Source organism: Corythoichthys intestinalis, chromosome 13 (genome assembly GCF_030265065.1).
Source record: "Corythoichthys intestinalis isolate RoL2023-P3 chromosome 13, ASM3026506v1, whole genome shotgun sequence".
Classification (NCBI taxonomy): Eukaryota; Metazoa; Chordata; class Actinopteri; order Syngnathiformes; family Syngnathidae; genus Corythoichthys; species Corythoichthys intestinalis.
In genome coordinates this window covers 54,063,250-54,078,434 of record NC_080407.1, presented here as the reverse complement: position 1 = coordinate 54,078,434, position 15,185 = coordinate 54,063,250, and the positions used below count along the sequence as shown (strand labels likewise).

The 15,185-nt window shown below is 45.8% G+C and overlaps 2 protein-coding genes across 2 annotated transcripts; both read left to right on the top strand.

Moving 5' to 3' along the window:
* Positions 1–1,839: 1,839 nt before the first annotated feature.
* cth1 (cysteine three histidine 1) lies at positions 1,840–4,305 on the top strand. Its single transcript, XM_057855873.1, has 2 exons — positions 1,840–2,005; positions 3,323–4,305. The coding sequence occupies exons 1-2, from the start codon at positions 1,997–1,999 to the stop codon at positions 4,103–4,105; spliced, it is 792 nt and encodes a 263-aa protein (XP_057711856.1). The 5' UTR covers positions 1,840–1,996; the 3' UTR covers positions 4,106–4,305.
* A 2,126-nt stretch (positions 4,306–6,431) lies between these two features.
* On the top strand, positions 6,432–14,638 carry sf3b2 (splicing factor 3b, subunit 2). The gene is made up of 20 exons (XM_057855510.1): positions 6,432–6,663; positions 7,883–7,929; positions 7,998–8,039; positions 8,114–8,278; positions 8,346–8,442; positions 8,505–8,605; positions 8,662–8,871; positions 8,932–9,120; positions 9,188–9,310; positions 10,979–11,059; positions 11,128–11,355; positions 11,415–11,564; positions 11,623–11,712; positions 11,784–11,891; positions 11,964–12,071; positions 12,144–12,289; positions 12,342–12,443; positions 12,511–12,610; positions 14,169–14,357; positions 14,447–14,638. The coding sequence occupies exons 1-20, from the start codon at positions 6,534–6,536 to the stop codon at positions 14,516–14,518; spliced, it is 2,478 nt and encodes an 825-aa protein (XP_057711493.1). The 5' UTR covers positions 6,432–6,533; the 3' UTR covers positions 14,519–14,638.
* Positions 14,639–15,185: the final 547 nt, after the last annotated feature.

The following is a 15,185-nucleotide window of genomic DNA, read 5'->3' as shown; positions in this document are numbered from 1 at the left end:
CACCACATACTATCTCATGCGCACCATATAGTTTCTAGTGTGCACCAAATAGTTCCAAGTGCGCACGGCATACTATCTGGGGTGCACCAGGTAGTTTCTTGAGCCACCAGATAGTTTCTAGTGCGCACCAGATTGTGTCTGGTTAGCACCAAATCGTTTCTAGTGCGCACCACATGATATCTGGTGCGCATCCGATTTCTTCTAGTGTGCACCAGAACCAATCTGGTGAACACCAGATGGTTCCTAGTGCGCCCCACATTCTATTTGGTGCGCACCAAATAGTTCCTAGTGTACACCACATACGATCTGGTGCGCACTAGGAACTATTCGGTGCGCACCAGATTGTTTCCAGTTGGCACCAAATCGTTTCTAGTGCAAATCAGATTGCTTCTAGTGTGCACCACATACTATCTCGTACGCACCAGACAGTTTCTAGTGCGCACGGCATACTATCTGATGTGCACCAGCTAGTTTCTCGAGCCACCAGATTGTGTCTGGTTAGCACCAAATCGTTTCTACTGCACACCACATGCTATCTGGTGCACATCTCATTTCTTCTAGTGTGCACCAGAACCAATCTAGTGAACACCAGATGGTTTCTAGTGCGCCCCCACATTCTATTTGGTGCGCACCAAATAGTTCCTAGTGTACACCACATCATCTGGTGCACAATAGAAACTATTTGGTGTGCACCAGATTGTTTCCAGATGGCACCAAATAGTTTATAGTGCCACCAGGTAGTTTCTAGTGCGAATCAGATTGCTTCTAGTGTGCACCACATACTATCTGGTGCGCATCAGATTGCTTCTGGTGCGCACCAGAACCAATCTGGTGAACACCAGTTTCTAGAGTGCTGGTATGAGAACCAATCTGGTGAACACCAGCACACTAGAATCTGGTGTTCACCAGATTGGTTCTGGTGCTCACCAGATAGTGTGGTACGCTCCTCGCACTATCTGGCACGCACCAGATAGTATAAGGTGCGCACCCGATAATTTCTAGTGCCCACCAGATTGCTTCCGATGCACACCACATTCTATCTGATGTGCACTAGATAGTGCCTAGAGCACACCACACACTATCTGGCACGCACCAGATAGTATGTGGTTCGCATCAGATAAATTCTAGTCCCCACCAGATTGCTTCCGATGCGCACCACATACTATATGGTGAGCACCAGATTGCTTCTAGTGCGTACCAGAACCAATCTGAAGAACACCAGACCGTTTATAGTGCGCCCTAGAAACAGTCTGGTGAACACCAGATAGTTTCTAGTGCGCACCAAATTGTTTAAATGTATTTTATTTCTGTCGATGGCCCTTTAGGGTCTCCGAAGTACGGGTGTTGTGTTAACTAAATAAATTGATTATTAAATAAAGATACGGTCTGATTTTAGACAAGCAGCGCCATTTTGTCAAGTGACATCAGATTGAAACAACTCATAAAGTCGGGGTTTTGGTTTTTTTTTTGGGCTGACTTTGCGACGAGCACCTTCAAGTTTGAGTTGCGTTCCAAATGACATTTTTCCTGGTGGAGGTTGGAAAACTCAGATTTCCCATTTTCCTCGAATGCAGCAAAAGAACAGTACTAGACACATAAAGTAGAACTGTTACATTTTCTCATAATCCGCCCAGCTGTTTCAGCGTCCATAAAACACTAACGCACAGGAAAAACTTGATGATTAAAACAATGGCAGATTAGATAACAGCACTTGTGAGATGCCAAATTTTCCTCAGGTGTACCACATGACACAAACGACACACCTCGTTGGTCTGCTCCTGCCACGTGACCTCGCGCGCACCTGATTTCGATTTGGACCCTTCGCTTGGCTTTTTAAAGACGAGCATTTGCACTATTTGTTTGAGAAGTGCAGGAGATTAATGCCCGTCCTCCCTTGTAAATAACCCCTGTTTTTTTTTTAATCTTTTTTTTGTTTCATAAACTCAATAATTTCCAGTTCTCATCCACAAGGAGCTGAGCAACTGCGTGCGCGGCCATGATAAAAGTAAGTCATTCAAAACACGAATCTGTTTTAAGAAGTTCATAAAGTAAGATGTTAAATTGTCTGGAATGATTAAAAGTTTCAACATTGCGGCTCCTGCTGTTACGCTTTGTCTGCTTCTCTGATGCCATCTGGTGGATGAACACTGAATTTGTTGTGAATGTCACTGCCACTTCACATGATGATACAGTATTTCTCTATTCCAGGGGTCCACAATTATTTTTTTGCCATACAAGCATGGGTCCATTTAAAGTGCAATCATAACAATTATTGAAAGTAACTTTTAACTGTAAAACACTGCTCAGTGAGAGAAGTTCACTGCGTCTTGTGGTTGATGAATCTGATAGATTTGATTTTTCTTGTCATTTCTTTCCCTTTGAACATTGCTGTCATCACTTCAATCATTCGCTCTTTTATTATCTCTCCATCAGAGAATGGATTATGTTTGCCCAACATTGAGCGAGCACTCGTTGCAATTTGTTGTCATAGATTTAACAATAACCTTGCATGACTCTTGATATGACCGCTTCAACGTGTTAATTACCAGCTAGTTTCTGTGCGCACCACATATGATCTGATGCACACCAGATACTATCTGGTGGCCACCAGATTATTTATTTTGCGTACCACATACTGTCTTGTGCGCACCAGATTGTTTCTAGTGTGCACCACATACTGTCTGTTGCACACCAGATACTATCAGGTGGCCACCAGAATATTTATTGTGTGCACCACATACTATCTGGTGCACACCAGATTGTTCCTAGTGCGCACCACATACTGTCTGTTGGGCACCAGATTGTTTCTAGTGCGATTGTTTTTTTTTTTTTTGTGTGCACCACGCCACCAACAATCTGGTGCACACCAGATTGTTTCCAGTGCGCACCACATGCTATCTGGTGGCCACCAAATTATTTCTAATGTGCACCACATACTTTCTGATGCGCACCAAATTGTATAAATGTTTTTTATTACTGTTGTCCTCAGGGTCTTCAAAGTACGGGTAGTTGTGTTAGCTAAATTAGTTAAATCTAGCAGGGGAGCAGATGAATAAATGTCGTGTCACCGGAGTTAAGTACGTGAAAGAAAACTTAATGATGCCGTTGTCGTTAGTTTGTTATATGGACTTACGATCCGCCAGCTTGTTGTTTCTTGTCTCCCAAAATTCACCTTGGTGACAGCGTCTCACACGTTCATTCATGGCCGACATGCTACCAAGCTATGCAAACTCAGATTTGCATGGCTTTGCCTTTTCAGCCTTGCCTCGGTTTTCCGCCATATACATTAAGATTTTTTTTTTTTTTTTTTTGTCTTTGGCAGGCTAGCGGCGAATCGCTAAGTCTTCCCTCTTGGAATGATCAGGAACTGGTAGACGACCTGCTTTCCGGTGACGGGCCCGGCAGAGGCGGTGCGGGATTTTCCCTGGTCAAGGCCTTACTTCCCGTGTCGGATCCCCCATTTGGCACAATTCAGTGGGCGTGCTCCACCCGCTACAAGACGGAGCTGTGCATGAGCTACGCCTCCACGGGCTCATGCCGCTACGCCGAGCGCTGCACTTTCGCCCACGGCCTGTGTGACCTTCACGTACCCTTCCGCCACCCAAAGTACAAGACCAAACCGTGCCGCAGCTACCACGGGCTGGGCCGCTGCCATTACGGCAGCCGCTGCTGCTTTGTCCACGGCGCCGCGGAGCGTCGGCCGGCGCAACGCGACGATTTCCGCCACGCCAACGTGCCCTGCCGCACTTTTAGTAAATTTGGCATCTGCCCTTACGGGGCGCACTGCCACTTCTTGCATGTCGAGGGCGCCCCCAAGGAGGCCGGGAAGCCTCAGAGCGCCTTATGCTACACTTTTAGCTCTTTTGGCTTTTGCCCATACGGCACGTGGTGCCGCTTCCGCCACGTCCTGCCCGACGCGGTGAAAAGCACCTCGCCCAGCCTGGGGAGTGAAGGCCCGGCCTCGCCCATGTTAGACTCCCAGTCCGCGTCGCCGTCTGCCTCCCCAAAAGCAAGCTGCGCCACAGCATTTTCCAGCAGCATATTCCAGCGACGTATGCGGCGAATGGAGAGCGAGGAGGCCTGCGACATGTGGGAATTGCTGTAATGGCTCTTTGTGTACTTTGAGGGCAAATTTTTTTTGCACCATTTTCTTTAGCCCTTTTTTTTTTCCCAAAAAGATTGCAAATGTTTTTTTCTTAACAGGCTTGGAGTTGGACTTTCTTAATGAATTTTAAAATGTAATTTAATGGACTAAATTGTGGATAAAGCGAGGGGAATGCCTGTTCATATGGGAATAAAATTACTTTTAAACTAGTGCTAGATCTTTTTTTTTTTTTTTTGTGACAACGTACGTGGAAGCGCTAAAATGCAGAAATGTGTGAAAAATAAGTTTTTGAAAATAATTCATAGGCAGATATTGCAAAAAATATACTCATTCACACTAAAACTTTGCAGAACTATGATAAAATGTCCAACCTAAAAATAAAAATAAAAAAATTGCAATCCAGATGGCTAGTTTTGACCCCTGATCAAATGGAGAGGCACTCTTTAAACCACTAGCACTAGCTTCATCTCGTATTGAAGCTGAAGTTTGGACATCCTTGATGTAAATTAACCTTTTTGAATTGATTTCATTTGAATAATATCAGAATTTCAACACTGCTGTCTAAGTCTGACAAAAAAAACGTATCACTTAAAATAATTGGGCTTTAGCTCCCCTTAAATATTCTTAAGCCCCCCTAGAAACTCCTACATCACTGAAAATCCAGTCTGAGTTTTCCCTATGACCTTCCTTGCAGTTCATACCTGTTTTGCAGTCAAAAGTTGCATACCAGCGATAAGCTGCTGCTGCTAGCTAGTTACTCTGAAATGCATTATGAAGGACCTAGTAGTTACCGTAAGTGCGCACTTTTTTTTTACCACTATGTTTAGGGTGACTACCTTCTGGAGCATCAGCTGTGTTTCTAGATGTGTTGATGAGTACAGGAGCAAAGCTCACTCATGAATGATTATCATCAATGGATAAGCATAATAATACACTAATAAAAATTGCTCCACTACCTTTATTGACTTGTAGTAGTCATGTATGTATGTATTGAAGGAGATGGTACCATTTCTCATAGGTGCTATCTCACGGTTTGCATCATTCTAACACAATATAATCAATTAGGGAATAGCATGGTTTCTCGTGGTACTGTTTGTATTACTCTAACACACCCAATATAAAATAAATAGCACTTATACCATAGTTTAAGGAAAACAAGCAGAATATAGGTCACTGAGGCCCAGTGTGTGTGTTATGCAACTGACACAGTCTCTCAATCAGTTCTCCTGGACAGTCCAGAACAAATGGTGGGATGCTCTGTCCCAACACAAGGAACGCCAGAGAACACCTGATATCCAACTGATGACACAACTGACAAGACTCCAAGAGCCCCTTTGTCGCTGAGGTGGCAAAATCCACAACCCTTGTTGCCCGGACAACGGTAACTCCTGTACCCTCCTGTCCAATCCGCAAAGGGACAATGATCCCAAACACACCATTATTCCTGCCCACGGCCCTCCCCGCGAGGGCGTTCAAAAGACGATGTTTAAGTGTTGTCATCTTTCTTGGGAACCTTTTGTTGACTTCTGATATGATGACCTTGTAACGAGTTTGCCTCCTTTCCTGAGTCTGTTTCGCCTTTCTGTTTGATTGCTGTCGACCCAAATGAATTGTCAACTTTTTCTTTAAACCTTTCAAAATGGAGTCATTACAAAGGATTAAGACTAAGGTGCACGCGCATAGTTTAGCCCTTCTGGCCGGATTGTCGGGGTCTCGCCGGCCCGGGTAGTTGGAGCTGCGCCAGCGCGAGTCACGTGGTCCGACTGGCGCAATTCCGGCGGTCTGCCTAGAAGGTTGGATTCCTTCAGTATGATGTTTATGGCTGCGTTAAACTAGGGGTCAGAAAAGACAGTCTTGCAGTCATGTCAATTGAAAAAGATGAGCTTCAGCATCTGAGTCACAACAGCGTGATAGGCCAATTTGCCACCCCTTAAAATCAGACGGCATTCTTTGATACTTTTGATCCATCTATCGAGTAACCTGCAATTGGAGACAATTATCAGTTTTTGTTAACTGTGAACTTTTGTTCTTGTTCGCGATATTCACTTCACATCCTGTGCATCTCCTGGGGGCTAAGCCCCCCGTCTTTTTAAAACCTAATGACGCCCCTGTTTCAAATCAAAGTATGAAAACAATTGGGACAAAAAAAAAGATTCATTTTTAAAATATTAAAACATATATACAAACAAAAACAGGCTAATGACAATACAGTATTGTAGAAAATATTACATTCTGTATCACAATTTTTGTTTGCCATATGTTTGCATTCGGCATAAATATATTTTGCCTCGCTAGATTTGCCGTAGCTTGCTATCAAAGATGGCCGACTGTCGCGCATGCGCTGAAGATCCTATGTAGCCGAGCTCACACGCTACTAGCTGAAGTGCAGTTCGACGTCCATTGTGTCGCATCCGTTTGAAAGTTCGTCATGGCCTCCGACGCGCCACCGGGAGCCGAAGGCCATCAGAACGATTTAGGGGTTGCTATCGCGGCTTTGAATTCTTGGAGCCACCCGGAGCTTCAGGCCAAGCTGGCCGAACTGGGCGCACCGGTCATGGGTAAGAAACGCTGCTCATTGCTATGCTAACGTTAGCATGTTTGCCGTCCGATTAGCCGATTCGTGTCTTCATTAGCTGTTTGTTGTGTTTGAACTTAGCCTAAACGTCGTTTTCAGTCATGTACTACCCGTAGCAAAAAGTATGAAATCACCAGTCTCGGACGAGCACTCAGACATTTTATTATGTAGAACAAACTCTGATAAAGAGCTTGAAAAATAATGAATTAGTTCAAAAGTCCAACTCCCTGGCATTCAGAAACTAAACGAATAAATAAAAACATTATGGTGGTCAGTAAATATTACTTATATAGAGCAAGTGCAGGGAAATGAATATAGAATCACTCCTTTTTGAGGGAAAAATATATGGAATCATGAGAAACAAATAACAAAACACATATCTAGTATTTAGTTGCACCACATCTGGCTTATATGACCACTTTAAGTCTCTGAGGCATGGACTTGATAAGTAGTCTTCATCAATTTGGTGCCAACTCTTTGATTGTAGTTGGCATATCATCCTTGCAGGTCGGAGCCTTTTTGTGGACCATTTTTCCCCCCCTAATTTCCCCCACAGGTTTTCAATAGGGTTGAGATCTGGGCTATTTGCAGGCCATGACATTGACTGGATTAGTCTTTCTTCAAGGAATGCTTTAACAGTTTTAGCTCTGTGGCATGATGCATTGTCATCCTGGGAAATTTCATTCATCCCTATACATATTTTCAATTAAAGGGATAAGAAAGCTGTCTTAAATTTCAATGTAAACTTGTGCATTTATTGAAGATTTAAACACAGTGCCTTTGGCTGACATGCAGCCCCATATCATCAAGGACTGAGGGGAATTTTGATGTTATCTTCAGGCAGTCGTCTTTGTAAATCTCACTGGAACGGCACCAAACAAAAGTTCTAGCATCACCTTGTCCAATTCTTGACTCATCACTGAAAGTAACCTTCATCCAGTCATTCACAGTCCATGATTGCCTCTCCTTGCTGACTAACGAGCAGATCTAATCTGAGGCAGGGGTCCAATTAAGGGAAGGAAATTGCCTGGGTTTGTCTGTATTTTCTACTCAAAATGGAGTGGTTCCATATTTTTTTTCTTCAGAATGGAGAGATTCTTTATTTCCCTGCACTTACTTTACTTTTTGCTAGGGGTTGTAGTCTACCTATTGGACTACCCTAAAAGTCGATTTGCTTACATGAACCTCTTTTTGCTCTGTAGGTCCAAGAGAAGAATTGATTGACCGACTGAAAACTTATATGATCCAGGTGAATTCAAACGAAGCTGCATTTGTGTACGTATCAGATAGTAAATGTGTCTGCCTTTCGTTTCATAGACGGGCATTCTGTTGGTGAAACCTCATGATGACAGCGGACAGGTAGGTTTTGTTTTTTGTTTTTTAAATTTTCTGACCGAATTTATTCACGCTGGGATTCCTCAAAATACCTATAGATGCCTCCCGGGATGGGAGGAATGCTGCAGCACGCGCCCATGGGCATGATGCCGCCGGACGAGCAGCTGAAGATGGCTCAACATAGAGCGGCAATGGTCATGCAGCAGGAGGAGCACGATTCTCGAGTTCTGGAGGACCAGGATCTCCTGGAGCAGCAAAACCGGGTAAGGCGAAGAGAGAAGGGCACACCGGGGAGCTTGTGCGTGATCTTTCTGGAACTTGTCCTCTCAGGCCGCCATGCTGTTGGAGCAGGAACGCCACCAGGACATGGTCAAGATGCAGCAGATTCCAGTGGGCAGGCCCATGGCCCCCGTCACTGCTGTTCAAAGTATGTAGATAAACTTCTTCTGTCACCATCTTTCTTCTCTCATGGACCTTCATCTCCTTCAGTTGCTCTGGATCCTCATGGACAGCTACCCCCGGGCATCGCCATGCTAGCAGCACAGAGACACAGACTACCGCCGCCGCCCCCGGGAGAGGACAACAGAGAGGTGAGTGACGAAGGAGGAGCTTTTGACAATTTGACAATTGTCGATCACCGTTCCAGATGTGGCAGAACGACGATATCGGCATCGGGGGGCCCAAAATCCCCCAGGCACTGGAGAAGATCCTACAGCTGAAGGAGATCAGACAGGAGCAACACGTGGACCCCGCAGAAGCGGCGGCGGAGGACGACGCGCGTGCGGGCTCTGGGAATTCCGCACTCGGAGCGCCCGAGGCGGGAGATGACGACAGCAGCCGCCTATCAAAGAAAGACGTGAGTCTCACTTCTTTGAGGCGGGTCTTTCCAACCGTTAACGTGAAATCGTCCCCTCAGAAGAACCGCAGACGCAGGAACCGCAAGAAGAAGAGCAAAAGCAAACGCGCTCAGGAGAAGGAGCAGAACAGAGTTCAAGAAGAGGAGAAGAACGAGGAGCCTGACGTGGAGATCGAGTACGTCGCCGAGGAGCCCGACATCTACGACTCGAGTTACATCATCTTCAAGCGCATCTTTGATGCCTTCAAGGTAGTCCCCGTGCGACGAGTTTGCGCGACTTCCGACAGCCGTCGCCGACTAACCCTTTGATTGACAGCTCACGGATGATCTCAAGAAGGAGAAGGAAAAGGAGCCGGAAAAGACAGAAAAGCAGGAATTTGGCTTCCTGAGGAAGAAAGGCTTTGAGTTGGAGAAGAAAGACAGCGACGACAGTGATGAGGTTTGGAGCTTGTTGCGTATCACCGTAGACTTCACCAGTACTTGACAGGACACGGGGCCGATCCATAGGGGGCCTAAAACCAAAACAGGCACCTCCTTTAGGGAGACAGTAGTATGAAAAAGTATCTGAACCTTTTGGAATTTCTCACCTTTCTGCATAAAATCACCATCAAATGTGATCTCATCTTTGTCAAAATCACACAGATGAAAAAAGTCTTTCAATAAAACCACCCAAACATTCATAGATTTTCACATTTGAATGAGGATAGCATGCAAACAATAACAGAAGGGGGGAAAAATAAGTGAACCCTCTGCCTAAGGTGATTTAAAGAGCAATTGAACCCAATTTTTACCAAACAATTCAAGTCAGGTGTGTGCCCTATCACTGATGAGTTGTTTAGAGCGACCCTGCCCACTATAAAACACACACCTGGTAAGAACTGTCTTGATGAGAAGCATTGTCTGATGTGAGTCATTGCTCGGCTGTCTGACGACTTGCGATCAAGTATCGTTGATTTGTATAAAGCTGGGAAAGGTTACAAAACCATCTCTAGCTAGAAACTGTGATTTCTGGAGCAATTACTCTAGGGCTTTGCTGTGTGGAGATACAGATCTTAGCACTGCCCAGGTTGGTTTGGGGACATTACGAGGACAATATCAGGTCACTTTCTGTTGATTTGGGTACATTTGGGGGCGTATCCTGGTAATATAAGGTCATTTGGGGCGTGTCCTAGTCATATTGGGACATTTGGGGGGCGTGTCCTAGTCCTATCAGGTCATTTGTGGACATTTAGGGGCGTGTCCTGGTCATATCAGGTCATTTGTGGATATTTGGGGGCGTGTTCTATTGATACCTGGTCATTTCCTGTTGATTTAGGGACATTTGTTTTTTTTTTGGCATTAAAAATGAATTGGGAAATTTGGACGTCCATGGCCGTCAATGGCATCGACTTACATTTGTGTCAATGGAATCCCAGTACATTGGCATCAGTAGTAACGACAAACATGGCCGTAAATGCCATTGAAAATGAAAGGGAAATTTGGACGTCCACAACCGTCAATGGCATCGACATCCATATGCGTCAATGGAATCCAAGTACATTGGCATCAATAGAACTGACATACATGGCCGTCAACGGCGTCTGTCTGAATTGGCCTCAATGCAATGTTAATGCCATCGGAAATGAATGGAAAATTTGGACGTCCATGGATGTCAATTGCATCGACTTACATATGCGTCAATGGAATCCAAGTATGTTGGCATCAATAGATTCGACATACATGGCTGTCAATGGCATCAATGCAATGTAAATTCCCTTGGAAATTCAATTGGAAATGAATGGGGAAATTTTCCCATTAAAAGTGAATGGGGAAATTTTCCCATTAAAAATGAATGGGGAAATTTTCCCATTAAAAGTGAATGGGGAAGTTTTTGGCAAATTTCCAGGGAACTGTAAATTATTTTCAAATTCTATATACAACTTTTATGCCCCTCACCATCTGTAATTTTTGATGTCCGAATTATGTGATTTTGGTCAAAAATTGCAGTGGTGCCAATACTTTTGTATCATTCAAGTCCATGGTATTGCTTTGTTTAACCTCAAAATAAGTAGAAGAAATGAATGGATTGAGTTGGAATCACTGCTTTTTTGCCTCGCCTACTAATCAGGAAGTGCGCCCAGATGTTCCCAAGTTGTCCAAGAAGAAGTTGAGGCGAATGAATCGTCTGACTGTCGCCGAGCTCAAGCAGGTAAGCCGCTCGCATCGCCGCCGTTGCGCTCAACTGGCTCGTGACCACAACCTTTTGCGCCACTTCAGTTGGTAGCTCGTCCGGACGTGGTGGAGATGCACGACGTAACTGCGCAGGAGCCTAAATTGCTGGTGCACTTGAAGGCCACTCGCAACACCGTGCCGGTTCCTCGCCATTGGTGCTTCAAGCGCAAGTACCTCCAGGGCAAGAGGGGCATCGAGAAGCCGCCTTTCCAGCTCCCGGAATTCATCAGGAGGACCGGCATCCAGGAGATGCGTGAGGCCTTGCAGGAGAAGGTGGGTCGCCTGAGACCTGGTGAAACTCTCAGTCGCTCATTTTTGATTGCGACTTCCAGGAGGACGCCAAAACCATGAAGACCAAAATGCGGGAGAAAGTTCGGCCCAAAATGGGAAAGATCGACATTGACTACCAAAAACTTCACGACGCCTTCTTCAAGTGGCAGATCAAACCCAAGCTGACCATCCACGGAGACCTTTACTACGAGGTAAGGACCTGGACATCAGCGCGTGTTCTACTTCTGCTTGACTGAATGACGTGTGCAGGGGAAGGAGTTTGAGACCCGTCTGAAGGAGAAGAAGCCGGGCGACCTTTCCGAGGAGCTGCGCATTGCGCTGGGAATGCCGGTCGGCCCTGTGAGTGTCTTCGAGGTCGACATTGTGGCAGAGTGCCCGTCACCGGGCTCACGTTTTACTTGCTCTCTTAGAACTCCCACAAGGTTCCTCCGCCCTGGCTGATTGCCATGCAGAGATACGGGCCGCCTCCGTCCTACCCCAACCTGAAGATCCCTGGACTCAACTCGCCCATCCCAGATGTAAGGAGCAGTGTAGGCCCATGTACTGATGTGTCGTGGACTCGTGGATCAATAGCTTATCTCCTTCTTCAGAACTGCACCTTTGGTTACCACGCCGGTGGCTGGGGGAAACCCCCCGTGGACGAAATGGGCAAACCGCTTTACGGCGACGTGTTCGGGACCAATTCGGGCGACTTCCAGGTGAGTCTGCAACTCCGTGAGTGCCAAACCCAGTCGGGTGAACACTGAAAAAATGCTACCGGATGGGAATAGGCCAAAGCGGAAGAGGAAGAAGTGGACCGCACGCCGTGGGGCGAGCTGGAGCCTTCCGATGAAGAGTCCTCTGAGGAAGAAGAGGAGGAAGAGGAGAGCGATGAAGAGAAACCGGACGAGACTGGATTCTTCACACCAGCCGACAGGTAGAGAGCGAGGGTTTGCCTGGGTTTCTTTGTCTGACGTGATGTTTTTCAGTGGGCTGATCACTCCGGGAGGCTTTTCATCGGTCCCCGCCGGCATGGAGACGCCTGAACTCATCGAGCTAAGGAAGAAGAAGATCGAGGAGGCCATGGACGGGTGAGAGAGCTTACCGTTGGGTGTCCCTGAACTCAGAACATGACAGAACGCCTTCTTTCCAACTTAGCAACGAGACGCCACAGCTGTTCACAGTCCTTCCGGAGAGACGGACGGGCCCGGTGGGCGCCGCCATGATGGCCTCGACGCACATCTACGACATGTCGGCGGTAAGACAGGACCCCGGAAAACTGTACTGAAGGAATCTAGCTAGAACGCCGGAATCACCACCGGATTTTTCGGTCAGAAGGGCACACTTCGCGCATTCCCCTTAGTCTTAACCATTTGTACTGACTCCATTTTTAAAGGTTTAAAGAAGGCTCACCGAGAACGCCTTGACAATTTATTCGGGTCAACAGCGATCAAACAGAAACTGACTCAGGCGAGGAGGCAGACTCGTTCCAAGGTCACCATATCACAAGTCAACAAAAGGTTCCCAAGGAAAAATGGCAATGCTTAGTTAAACATTGTCTTTTGAAGTCTCTTGGTGTGTTTTGTTTAGGATTATTTGTTAATTGGACAGGAGGATTATTAATAAGTTATTTTTTAGAGCGAGAGGGGAAGAGAGATAGTTTGTCGCTCCTTGTCTTTCATTTGTTCAGCAGTAGGTTCAAGTCCTGTTAATTGGGAAAAAGTCGCTAGTGTTTTGCCAAGTCCCGTGTCAGTCTATCAGAAGTTGAGAGAGAGCGAGAAACAAATGCGGTATTTGCCATGTGGCCAAATGGATTTTGCCATGCAGCATTTTTTTTGCCATGTGGCATAATGGATTTTGCCATGTGGCTTTTTTTTTTTTTTTTTGCCCAGCGGCATAATGGATTTTGCCATGTGGCATTTTTTTTTGCCATGTGACAAAATGGATTTAGGAATGTGGCGTTTTTTTTGCCATGTGACAAAATGGATTTTGCCATGTGGCATTTTTTTGCCATATGATAAAATGGATTTTGCCATGTGGCATTTTTTTGCCATGTGACAAACTGGATTTTGCCATGTGGCCAAATGGATTCTGCCATGTGGCTTTTTTTTTTTTTTTTTTTTGCCATGTGGCCAAATGGATTCTGCCATGTGGCTTTTTTTTTTTTTTGCCATGTGGCAAAATGGATTTTGTTATCTGGCATTTTTTATTTTGCTATGTGGCAAAATTCCTTTTCCCATGTTGCATTTTTTGCCTTGTGGCAAAATTAATTATGACATGTGGCCTTTTTTGGGGGGGCACACGCTGCATGTTCGCCTTAGTCTTAACCCTTCTGACTCCATTTTGAAAAGTTTAAAGGGTCACCGAGAACAGGTTTACAATTTATTCGCGTCGACAGCGATCAAACAGAAAGGCGAAACAGACTCTGGCGAGGAGTCACTTGTTCCAAGGTCACCACATCCGAAATCGACAAAAAGTTCTTGAGAAAAATGACCACGATTAGATCAACAGTCAGTCTTTTGAAGGGGTGGGGCGGGCTGGGGGCAGGAAGAAGGGTGTGTTTAGGATTGTTTGTTTGTGGATTGGACAGGAGGATTCGGGAATTACTGTTGTCCGGGCAACGAAGGTCGTGGATTTTGCCACCTCAGCATCAAAGGGGCTCTTGGAGTCTTGTCAGTTGTGTTATCAGTTGGATATCGGGTTTTCTCCGGTGTTCCTTGTATTGGGACAGAGCGTCCCGCCATTATTAGACAGTGCCTACAAGAAAAGGTACGTTGGGAGCCTGCCGGCTTTAAGCTTAAGTTTGCTCCGTCTAGGCCATGGCGGGACGCAAGGCCGGCATAGGTGACACCCAGGGCGTGGAGGTGGCCTTGGCGCCCGACGAGTTGGAGCTGGACCCCATGGCCATGACTCAGAAGTACGAGGAGCATGTGCGTGAGCAGCAGGCGCAGGTGGAGAAGGAAGACTTTAGCGACATGGTGGCAGAGCACGCCGCCAAACAGAAGGTACAAACGCCAAGAAAACGGCACCATGCTCATTTCTAGGAACTTCATTTTTAATTAAGGTGGTAATGTCGTGCCTTTGTGACCCCCAGCAAAAGAAGAGGAAAGCTCAACCGCAGGACACGCGAGGCGGCGCCAAGAAGTACAAAGAGTTCAAGTTCTAGATGAGGACAACCTTTTATTACACAATATCACGCAGACGTGTTGGTTTTTGTAAATAAATCTCATTCAAACAATGCTGTCTTTACAATGAAATGACAATAAACCAATCTTGATGGAACCCCAAGCCTATATAAGCTCGTGGAGACCTCGAAATTTACTTTTACCATTGCAAAATCAACCAATTGAGGCCAAAGTTTTTTGGGGGAAAAATGACAAATTGCCACACGAATGATATTGGTAGTTACTTATCGCCCTTCTACCATCCCATAGTTTGGAATTCAAGAGTATCATCCAGTTGACTTGATCCGGGTAAAACTTAATTTTGGGTTTTAATGGTCGAAATGAGGCACGTTAAGACAGGGTGACAAGTGTGAACCCGTCTGGCTGTTATTATGATAAATCTACCGGTGTGTTGGGCAGCTGTCCTGGCTGCCTGAGACACCCTATAAGTGGGCAAAAGAACACAGGAGCTTGGGGTGAAATCCCCTAAACGGCAAAAGGTAAGTGTGGCTTTTTTAGCCCAAAATGTGGCACTCTTGTCATTTATTATTGCAATGGACAGTTACAGTAAACTGAATGTGTAGAATGAAAGAATTTTAGATTAAATTTCCAGGGTGGAGCAAGCCACAGCAAACAGCGGAGTGGACCAATCAGCGACGGGCGGACATG

Coding starts and splice junctions, on each gene's coding strand:
- sf3b2 (XM_057855510.1), top strand. CDS start 6,534: ATGGCCTCCGACGCGCCACCGGGAGCCGAAGGCCATCAGAACGATTTA. Junction 11,892..11,963: donor TCAACTCGCCCATCCCAGAT/GTAAGGAGCAGT, acceptor CTCCTTCTTCAG/AACTGCACCTTTGGTTACCA. Junction 14,358..14,446: donor AGCACGCCGCCAAACAGAAG/GTACAAACGCCA, acceptor TGTGACCCCCAG/CAAAAGAAGAGGAAAGCTCA.